This window comes from Sinohyriopsis cumingii, chromosome 15 (genome assembly GCF_028554795.1).
Source record: "Sinohyriopsis cumingii isolate HCF-2022 chromosome 15, ASM2855479v2, whole genome shotgun sequence".
Lineage (NCBI taxonomy): Eukaryota > Metazoa > Mollusca > Bivalvia > Unionida > Unionidae > Sinohyriopsis > Sinohyriopsis cumingii.
Genome location: NC_142975.1, coordinates 29,708,192 through 29,720,195, shown reverse-complemented (window position 1 = coordinate 29,720,195; position 12,004 = coordinate 29,708,192). Strand labels below are relative to the sequence as shown.

Below are 12,004 nucleotides of genomic sequence, written 5' to 3'. Positions count from 1 at the left end.
GAATCCTTGTATAACGGCCCTTTCCATATCAGACCAAGGATGGTGATGTGCCATCAAATATCTATGGAAAAACAAAATATATAGAACCTTTAAAACATTTGTTTTCTTAACTACACAGTAAGAGCATGAGAAATTTCTGCTGAAGCAACCTACTATCCCAAGTTTTTGGGCCAACTGATCTTGCTTTTTGCTATTAGGAAGAATTTTTATACCAGTGTGTTTTACCACCATTGTTAAGTTTGTTTAATGAAGATCTCCTGTTGTTCAAAATACAGACATTGTGATTGAAAGGCAGCATAATTGTTTTTAAATAATATATTTAATTGAGACATTGTCATGGAATTTAGAGCTTAATAAATTTGCTACTCTGTCAATCTGATAGTAGTTGTTAGTTTAGCAGTGTATTAGAGGAACAAAATTATTTCTATACTTGAAGGTGAAAGTGTCCCAGTAACAAAGACACCACTTACCAACACAAGGAATGTGAATTCTGAACCCATGTTTAGCATCAAGGAACATGCAAGGCATGTGCTATTCTGTGGTACACGTGTCATTCAGACTCGTTACTATGGCAGCAAGAAGGTCAAGGCTGTTGTCATAAGAACAGGTATGTAACTCGTGTAACTTTTTTCATTTGTATTCAAATGCTGTTTGGGATATGGTTCAGATATATGTCACAGTAAGTAGTTCTGCCAGGAACTGTTATACCAAGCATTCAAGAGTTTTAAACTGGGAACACTATTTTTGGCTTGGAGGGTCAAAGTTATTCATATGATGAGACCTGATAATAGTTGCCTGCCTTGGATATACTACTTAAAACAGTTGTACAAATACTTTCAAAGGAAATCGCAGTAATTTCTCATAATGTTTCATATGTTCATATCATTGTCTAGGACAGATAAATAAAAGAAAACTTTTATAAAAAGATATAAAGATTTGTATTGAGCTGAATTTATATGATATTTCAATGTACCACAAACAGCAATATGTCTGGAGTTGTGTTTTTTCATCTGATCTCAGTGTAAATTAATATCACTTCAACCTCCAATCCATCAGTATTCTCAGCACTTTGATTCTACCCTCCAAGCTTTCAGTTCTTTGATTAATATCATTTTTAGGTATTTGAAGAACAAAAAGGGAGGGGGAGATTATTTTATCCTGCCCATCTTGATGTGGGCATATGCCTGAGTGAGTAATGTGACACAACTCCTACAGGAAAGAGACTTTATTTTTGGATATGATGGGATAGTTTTAGATGCGCACAACAATGTTAGAAATTCATTCCTTTCCTTGGGTATAGGAACACTTTGCAAATGTTTGTGTAAAGGAGTTAGGGGCAGAGAAGAGGCTGGAAATAATATGGCTTTGATGGATGCATATAGTTCATATTCTCCATCTGAGATGAAAATAACATCATAAAATTTTCTTTTGTGTATAGTACAGTGTATTTTTATGTTTTCGTTGTTGTTGGATGATGACATGTTATTCAGATTTGCTCAAACTAAGTAAATAGCTAATTTTTGCAGGATATTTAAAATGCAGATATTTTTGTGAAATTATTGCATGATACAGGATGCATTATGCACTTCTTTTATTCATATTTGTATGCCTTCAGGGTTTTACACAGCCAAATGTTCATATTTCTATGCCTTCAGGGTTTTACACAGCCAAATGTTCATATTTGTATGCCTTCAGGGTTTTACACAGCTAAATGTTCATATTTCTATGCCTTCAGGGTTTTACACAGCTAAATGTTCATATTTGTATGCCTTCAGGGTTTTACACAGCTAAATGTTCATATTTGTATGCCTTCAGGGTTTTACACAGCTAAATGTTCATATTTGTATGCCTTCATGGTTTTACACAGCTAAATGTTCATATTTGTATGCCTTCAGGGTTTTACACAGCTGAATGTTCATATTTCTATGCCTTCAGGGTTTTACAAAGCCAAATGTTCATATTTGTATGCCTTCAGGGTTTTACACAGCTAAATATTCATAGTTGTATGCCTTCAGGGTTTTACACAGCTAAATATTCATATTTGTTTGCCTTCAGGGTTTTACACAGCTAAATGTTAATATTTGTATGCCTTCAGGATTTTACACAGGCAAATGTTCATATTTGTATGCCTTCAGGATTTTACACAGCTAAATCTTCATATTTGACTGCCTTCAGGGTTTTACACAGCCAAATGTTCATATTTGTATGCCTTCAGGGTTTTACACAGCCAAATGTTAATATTTGTATACCTTCAGGGTTTTACACAGCCAAATGTTCATATTTGTATACCTTCAGGGTTTTACACAGCCCAATGTTCATATTTGTATACCTTCAGGTTTTTACACAGCCAAATGTTCATATTTGTATACCTTCAGGGTTTTACACAGCCAAAGGTGAACTGGTGCGTTCCATCCTGTACCCAAAACCAGTAGACTTCAAATTCAACCGAGATACCTATTTCTTTGTTGGAGTTTTGGGTTTGATTGCAGGAGTTGGCTTGGTCTACACATTGATCCTCATGGTAAAGACCTTGTAAAACTTAATAACATTCTGAATAGTTGATAACAGAGGGTTCTTTGGCAGTCAGAATTGACACGGTGTGCAACCTAATGCAGATGTTAAGTACTAGTATGTAATTGCAGCTATGCTTACAAATTGTGACTCTTTGAAATATATTATCCAAATGTATAATATATTGTCCATATGTGTCTTATGTTATCTAGGTGTATCATATATTGTCCAGCTGTATCATATATTATCCATGTGTCTTATGTTATCCAGCTGTACCATATATTATCCAGCTGTATCATATATTATCCATGTGTCTTATGTTATCTAGGTGTATCATATATTGTCCAGCTGTATCATATATTATCCATGTGTCTTATGTTATCCAGCTGTACCATATATTATCCAGCTGTATCATATATTATCCAGCTGTTTCATATATTATCCAGCTGTATCATAAGTTATCCTGCAGTAAAATATATTTCCCAGCTGTATTGTATATTATCCATATGGAAGACCTTAGCAGTGGTTATGGTGTTACCTATCTGGAAGATGGGAATTTTTTCATACCCTAGAATGAAATCACATGCCTGGGAATTTGTTTGTACCCTAGAATGAAATCACATGCCGGGGATTTTTTTTTGTACCCTAGAATGAAATCACATGCCTGGGAATTTTTTCATACCTTAGAATGAAATCACATGCTTGGGAATTTTTTCGTACCCTAGAATGAAATCACATGCCTGGGAATATTTTCATACCCTAGAATGAAATCACATGCCTGGGATTTGTTTGTACCATAGAATGAAATCACATGCCTGGGAATTTTTTCGTAACCTAGAATCGAATCACATGCCTGGGAATTTTTTCGTACCCTAGAATGAAATAATATGCCTGGGATTATTTTCCTACCCTAGAATGAAATCACATGCCTGGGAATTTTTTCCTACCCTAGAATGAAATCACATGCCATGGATTTATTTTTTCTTCACACCAGGCTGTTCATAATAAATAGTATGCTTGCAAGACTTGCTTAGAAATAATTGTACACCATGAAAATGTATTAGAAATATACAGAAACAATAACCTTAAGATAATTTGGTTCCCTATGTAGGTAATATGGGCGAATAAAGCTAATACTTGGTCAGTTTCTCTGGTTACAGGTCTGTTTGTCAGGCTGTACATATGAATAAGGCTAATGCTTGGTCAGTTTCTCTGGTTATGGGTCTGTTTGTCAGGCTGTAAATATGAATAAGGTTAATGCTTGGTTGGTTTCTCTGGTTACGGGTCTGTTTGTCATGCTGTAAATATGGATAAAGCTAATGCTTGATCAGTTTCTCTGGTTACAGGTCTGTTTGTCAGGCTGTAAATATGAATAAGGCTAATGCTTGGTCGGTTTCTCTGGTTACGGGTCTGTTTGTCAGGCTGTAAATATGAATAAAGCTAATGCTTGGTCAGTTTCTCTGGTTACGGGTCTGTTTGTCAGGTTTAAATATGAATAAGGCTAATGCTTGGTCAGTTTCTCTGGTTACAGGTCTGTTTGTCAGGCTGTAAATATGAATAAGGCTAATGCTTGGTCAGTTTCTCTGGTTATTGGTCTGTTTGTCAGACTGTAAATATGAATAAAGCTAATGCTTGGTCAGTTTCTCTGGTTACGGGTCTGTTTGTCAGGCTGTAAATATTTTTGTTTCCAGAATGTAACTCTTCAACATTTCAAACTATTTTGACCAAACTTCATCAAACTATTTTGACCAAACTTCATCAAATATCAAGCAAGATGCTTAGACATGCTTATATATACTTAATTTTCCATGTTCATTACTTATTAAAAAATGTTGCCATAGAAAAAATGTGTAGTATAAGTACTATAAAAATTGTCAGTGCTGTACCATAGGGTAATAACATAAGTAGGATAAAAAATGAATATGGCTTAGAATATGCTCTTCAGCCATCCTGTGAGACAAATATTGCAAATTTTAAATGCTTCATTTTCACATCAAATTTATTATGGATCATTGGTCTAGTATCCCATCTTCTATAAAATAACAGTTGGAAGATAACTGTCACTTTTCCTCCCAGAATAGTTCTTGTCAGAGCATTGCTGTCATTAACTTGTAACTCACATTTAACTGATGATTTCTTTTATTAATTAGATAATAAATAGCTTAAATCTTTTGCAACTACATAATGAATAAAAGTTGCATCAGCATCATTATTGTTAAGAAGTATATAAAATGTGTCCATCTATCATGTACTTGTAATCCATCAAGAAACAATTTCAAACATTACATTAGGAAACATTTTCTTAATATTTTCAAGATGTTAGTGACCATATGCAATTAGCACAAAACAGTAAAAGATACTTCATTTTTTCATGTTCCATTAAATTGGTATTAAAACTTTATTAGGGTAGAAAATGTTGTTGTTGTTGTAGGGTTTAATGCCATTTTTCAGCACACGATAGGCTATACATGGTGGCCAGTATTAATGGTGGAGGAAGAACCCGGGAAATCCCCGGAAAGAACCTTCAACCCTCAGAAGCTACTGGCAAGCTTTCTCACATTCCCACATTGGCCAAATCCGTGACTCGAACCCACACAGACAGAGGTGAGATGGCAGTGATCCATAACGGAGAGCGCTTTAGACCACTCGGCCACTCAGGGCCCCTAGTAGAAAATATAACTCTTGTAACAAGAATGGAGGAACAGAATTTAATTTCTCTATTTAAAATTCATTAAATATTTAGGAGTCAGCATTTGACAGGTCTGGCAGACCTGCCAGCTCGTGCAATTTTGCTGTAAGTCTTACGAAAATTACCCTTAAAATACAGACTAATGGGGTACAAGCAAAAACTATGGAAAAATGACGGTTGCCGAAAAATCCGGATAATTGTTTCGTCCATCTTTGATTTGCATTCGGGTTTCATATTAGAATTAGTGAAATTAGGCAGGGAACCAGACTAACTATACAGCAGCACCCGGATGCTTCAAACTGCACCTATTTGTTAATGCAAAGTGTCTGCATGATCAAACTGTTGATTATATAACAAGGCATCCAGAAAGCGAAGCATGCAAAAGACAAAAGGGAATATAAGCATTTAGAAAAGTGTTAATAATCAAGACAGAGGAATAAAAAGGAGTATTCAAATTCTTGTGAAGAAAAGCTGGAAAGAACACAATTACATTTATTGGACATCACATGCTAATTTGAGTATGTCTGATGGCATGAGATAAGATTGCCATCGTCATATGAAATGGAAAAGAATTTCCAAGAATTACATCAAGTTGAGAGATAGCAACAAGCCATTGAGTTGCATAGGGTTTGAAACTAAAGTTTGTGCAACTGTACTAGTGGTACATAAAGCCTATGTGTACTTTACAACATTTTCAGTTGAACATAAGGTTTATTGTAGCTGTGTCAAACTTTTAATTACGTTTTCCAGCTTTACATCGGCAGTTATTGATATTTTGTTACACCATACTTGCTTAGGGTGACTTCTGAACCCATCACTCGATGTTAAAGAAAACCTTTTGGTCCTTATTGTTGTTTTTTTATGTTTCTGTTGCTATAAAGTCCCTTAATTTTTTTATTTTCTGAAAGTTTTGTATAAAATTGCATCAGAAAGTTTTCTAAACTACTTTGAAACAACCCCTGTAACATGTACATTGGAGCAAATGCACCAGTAGTATATTACAGTAACTATTCATAGAGAACACACTGAAGCATTAAAGTCAATATAAGACTGAACTAGACCTTTCTTTCCAACCAGATTGACACAGCCAAGAATATGTGTTGCACGGTGTGAGTGCATCTATTATTAGAAAGAAGGATTTTCTTAATATAACCACTCACTTGTTGTTACAAGAATCCATGATAGGACTGCAAATTTATGGTTTTATTATTTGCCTACATATTGGTAGTAATGACATGCATTTGTTAAATAGTATCTGTATCACTGTCTTTTTTGTATTTTCGCAAAATGAATGACCTCAGAAAACAACCCTGACCTTAGCAGCGGTTTTTTGAATTCCACATCATGGCATTGTTCCATATGTTTCTGATCAGCATGATTCATTATTTAGGAAAAATCTGCTATCACATAATAAATTGAGTTTGTATTTATTGAATTATATATATTCTTTAATCTGTTTGCCCAATTATTTAAAAAAAACGTATTTTGTAGACACAGCGATGTCTGTCATTACAGGTTCACTAGGGTTTCAAACTGATTAATCAAGAAAATAATGCAAACAGCAGTTAAAATCTTCATTTTAACAAATATTAAATAAGAAAGTGCTCTTCACAGATTATATTCTTAAAAATGTTACTATTTACATACTGATGTTTAAATTTTGAAACAGAAGCTGGTTCATTTTCAACATCAAATAATGTACTAGTCTTAACTTTAGGAATCGAGCAGAGATATCTTGCTGGGGAAGGGTTAATGGTTAGTTAGCTATTTAAACAGGCATGTGAGCCTGCAAGAGTTTGTTTATTGACATAATTGCTATCAACACCACATACAATACATTTTGCCTTCGGCTACATAAACAGTGGTCAGAAATTCCTGGCCACGGCAAGGGAGCACCTCTAAAGTTATAAACTACTGTCATTGCATGTCTAAAAATTAGCAGAGCAAAATCGTTTTTGCTTACCCAACAGAAAATTTTATATTTTTCTGGCAACTTAGTTGACCACTTTGCCTGGTAGCATGACCCTTGCAATTTATGTTAAGTATATTTGCTACCTGTTTAAAGAATTCTCTTATTTTGTCACATCACATAATTTACCAGTTCTCCTAACCATTGCATGACATGCTTATGGACTTCCTTAGTAAGCATCCTTATCAGCTGTAAACAAATTCTGATCGTTTCCATGGTGGTATTTCATAACAGGATAGCAACTGTGCCATGTGCGAACTTAATGTTATGTGCAGCTGTTTGGGGTTTTGATAAAAATAGAACCCCAAATTTTACTTGTGTAGCGGTGAATGCAGAGACATATACAGTGCATCTATAATTTCATAAATTTATCAGATGTTAAATATATAAAAGTATTGAAGTTCTCTCTATTCAGACACAATATAAAATGACTCCATAATGAACATCTTACTATTTAATTTACTGGAAGTATTATGACGGGGCAAGTTGTTGATCATCACATAACTGGCTGGAAGTACACACGATATGTAACAGTGGGGATGATAAGAATTACATTTTTTAACATTATTTTTCCAACCAGCATGGCAATTTTTAAAGGTTATATTTATCAGAATACACAAGTTTGTACCAAAAAGCCATAGTTTTATGTACTTGAAACGATTGAAAAAAGCTATTGTCATTTTTTTTTGTAGATGAGTATGTCCCATTGTTTTCTGTCTGGAATGTAATGTTTTGGGAAATGACAGGAAATTAATAACTGACAACACGTTTTATGTCAGAACTGTCTTTATTTTCTTACTAGTACATGAACATAAATTGTAATTAATATATATGAGCAATTAAAGTCTGAAATGCTTTTCAAAGCCTCTTTTGAAAAAACGGTAGCATCGGACATTAGACTATATATAGCCATATTTTGTACCATAGGGTGCTAAGATAAGTAGTATAAAATCTGAGTATGCTATATCATAGGGTACTAACATTAATTAGTATAAAATCTGAGTATGTAATGCCATATGGTGTTTTGATTAATGCAAAAGTGGCAAACCAAACGTGACTGGTGTTTATAACTCCATAAAAAAAATTCAGTCATGAAAATTGTTTGTTCATATTTCAGTTTTTCCCATTACAATTTGTAAGCGTTTATGTTGTACTGTTAAAAACATAACAGAATAATGTCGTAAACTTTTTATTAGCATGATGGAATGATCTATCAACATTATATTTCACATCTTGATGCTTAGTGGATGTAACTTGAACACAGTCAAGTATGGTTGCAAGTACATAAGCTTATCTGATACTCTCACAGGTTGGAAGAGGTTCCAGAGTATTCAACATCATAAAAAGATCCCTGGACTTAATAACAATTGCTGTACCACCCGCTCTTCCAGCAGCCCTTTCAGTTGGGATTGTATTTGCACAGAGACGCTTGAGGAGGTCAAATATTTACTGCATTAGTCCCCGCAGTATCAACATTTGTGGATCGATCAATGCTGTCTGCTTTGATAAGGTAAACCACCGAAGTTGTATTCCCCCGCTACAATAGTATGGGCATATTGCTTTGATTCTGTCCATCCATAAAACCATTGTTTGATGGTAAAAAAATGGTTGGACTTAGAGCCAAGAGATTCACACACCTTATCATGGTCAATAGTAGATGATCTGATTAGATAGATCTGAAGGCAATTAAAGTAATTATAAAAACCTTTTAAACATTTTTTATAAGCCCACCATGTTATGTTGTCCATTTGGCTGGCTGTTACCAGTGTGGTTTCTGCTCAAAGACTTTACATGTCCAGCATGTACAGTTAGCAGTCTGTGGATGGTTTGCACTTGGTGTAAGGAAGAACCCTAATAATGTTTTAGTCTGAAGGTAAAAAAGCAAGATCACAGACTGGAAAAATAAATTTGCATTCATATGTAGATTAATTGATTAAATTTTCAGACAATTACGCAATTACAACTTTTTTATATTTTCTGGTTTGCAGTTTACCAAAAATAAAGCAAGATACAAAGATAAAATTTGGTATGCATGTTGGTATATCTTAATAGGTGACCTGATTAGCGTTTTCTTCATTTTAAAAATTATTTGGGGACTTGTACATTTTTTGGTCTGAAGTGGGGTATTCATGTTATATAAAAACAAATTTAGTATTGCAGTTTTGCCTTACACATTAAGTGGGGTATACATATTAAGTGGGGTATACATGTTTTATAAAAACAATCATAGTATACAGTTTTGCCTTGCATATTAAGTGGGGTATACATGTTTTATACCGCTCCGGTGGCCTAGTGGTTAGAGCATCCGCCTTGGATGCGGGAGGTCGTGGGTTCGATCCCCGGCCGAGTCATACCAGAGACTTACAAAAATGGTACTAACAGCTGTCTCGCTTGGCATTCAGCATTAAGAGGTTAGTGTTAGGACTGGTTGGCCTAGTGTCAGGATAATGTGACTGTGGGGGACATCATGCTACGTGTCTGCGGCATGATGCCCCAGTGCTAGACATCACTATAAACTGGCACATTGCAGACATTGTAGCGATATGACTGAAAAATTGTTAAAGCTACATTAAAAATCAAAATCACATCACATCACATCACATGTTTTGTAAAAACAAATATAGTATACAGTTTTGCCTTACATATTAAGTGGGGTATACATGTTTTATAAAAACAAATTTAGTATTGCAATTTTGCCTTACATATTAAGTGGGGTATACATGTTTTATAAAAACAAATTTAGTATTGCAATTTTGCCTTACATATTAAGTGGGGTATACATGTTTTATAAAAACAAATTTAGTATTGCAATTTTGCCTTACATATTAAGTGGGGTATACATGTTTTATAAAAACAAATATATTATACAGTTTTGCCTTACATATTAAGTGGGGTATACATGTTTTATAAAAAGGAAATTTAGTACAGTTTTGCCTTACATATTAAGTGGGGTATACATGTTTTATAAAAACAAATCTTTTACACAGTTTTGCTTTACATGTTAAGTGGGTTATACATGTTTTATAAAAACAAATTTAGTACACAGTTTTGCTTTATATATTATGTGGGGTATACATGTTTTATAAATACAAATTTATTGCAGTTTTGCCTTACATATTATGTGGGGTATACATGTTTTATAAATACAAATTGTTTTGCACAGTTTTGCCTTACATATTAAGTGGGGTATACATGTTTTATAAAAACAAATTTATTACACAGTTTTGCCTTACATATTAAGTGGGGTATACATGTTTTATAAATACAAATTTATTATACAGTTTTGCCTTATGTATTGATATCTTAGTCTTAAGCAATGAATTTAACTTGGGAGCTTTCTATCAAAACATACTGTTATATTAATAGAAAAAATTGGGTTATAACAAAAATTAATTACTTGTCTTACTTATACATTTTTTGGAAAGGAAACACATTCATGAGGTTGTTTATTTATACAGCATCATCTTGGAGATATTATTCATATATTTGAGGATTTTAGTATTGCATATACCAATGGATTTTAGTATTGCCTATACCAGTGGATTTTAGTATTGCCTATACCAGTGGATTTTAGTATTGCCTATACCAATGGATTTTAGTATTGCCTATACCAATGGATTCTAGTATTGCATATACCAATGGATTTTAGTATTGCATATACCAGTGGATTTTAGTATTGCATATACCAATGGATTTTAGTATTGCCTATACCAGTGGATTTTAGTATTGCATATACCAGTGGATTTTAGTATTGCCTATACCAATGGATTTTAGTATTGCCCATACCAATGAATTTTAGTATTACCCATACCAATGGATTTTAGTATTGCCTATACCAATGGATTTTAGTATTGCCCATACCAATGGATTTTAGTATTGCCCATACCAATGAATTTTAGTATTGCCCATACCAATGGATTTTAGTATTGCCTATACCAGTGGATTTTAGTATTGCATATACCAGTGGATTTTAGTATTGCATATACCAATGGATTTTAGTATTGCCTATACCAATGGATTTTAGTATTGCCCATACCAATGGATTTTAGTATTGCCCATACCAATGAATTTTAGTGTTGCCCATACCAATGGATTTTAGTATTGCCTATACCAATGGATTTTAGTATTGCCTATACCAATGGATTTTAGTATTGCCTATACCAGTGGATTTTAGTATTGCCTATACCAATAGATTTTAGTATTGCCTATACCAATGGATTTTTGCAACATTTAAATCACCTTTAATAGTCTAGAATGCTATTTTTTATTTGCATTCTGACACATTTCGAAATGTAAGAGACAATAATTATAACAAATATTCATTCTCTAGTTTTTTATCCAAAGAGTTCTGAAATAACAAATGCACTATTTCTGACAGTATGTCATAGACATTTCTGCAGCAAATTTTACTGTCAGCAAATTAAAAAGTGCATTATGTTCATTTATTTGTTGGAATCTTTTTGTTCTACTTTATAAAAATGTTATATGCCCAGCTTTCTTTATTTTCCCTATATTTGAAGTATTTTGTTACCTTAATCTTTTTAATTTTTATCTGTAGTACTTCATGTTTATTTTTATTTGAAAGGGTTTATATTCATTAAATTGTTTACATCAGTTTTTTCTATTTACATTTTTAGAACCTTTTTTTAATCAGCACTGTATAGCCATTATTATACTGATATGCATGTATATATGTTTTTGGATTTTTAACATAGCTTTAATAATTTTAGTCATATTGCTACAATGTCTGCAGTGTGGCAGCTTATAGTGATGTCTAGTACTGGGACATCATGCTGCAGACATGTAGAATCATGTCCCACCCAGTCACATTATCC

General features: G+C 33.5%; 1 protein-coding gene across 1 annotated transcript in view; it reads left to right on the top strand.

Annotated features, from left to right (window-relative positions):
- LOC149781476 (polyamine-transporting ATPase 13A3-like) overlaps positions 1-12,004 on the top strand; it is a 218,998-nt gene that overhangs the window by 104,597 nt on the left and 102,397 nt on the right. The window contains exons 12-14 of the mRNA XM_089935567.1: positions 437-607; positions 2,376-2,521; positions 8,479-8,679. Coding sequence (XP_089791693.1) covers positions 437-607; positions 2,376-2,521; positions 8,479-8,679 — 518 coding nt within the window. The remainder of the gene's footprint in view (positions 1-436; positions 608-2,375; positions 2,522-8,478; positions 8,680-12,004) is intronic.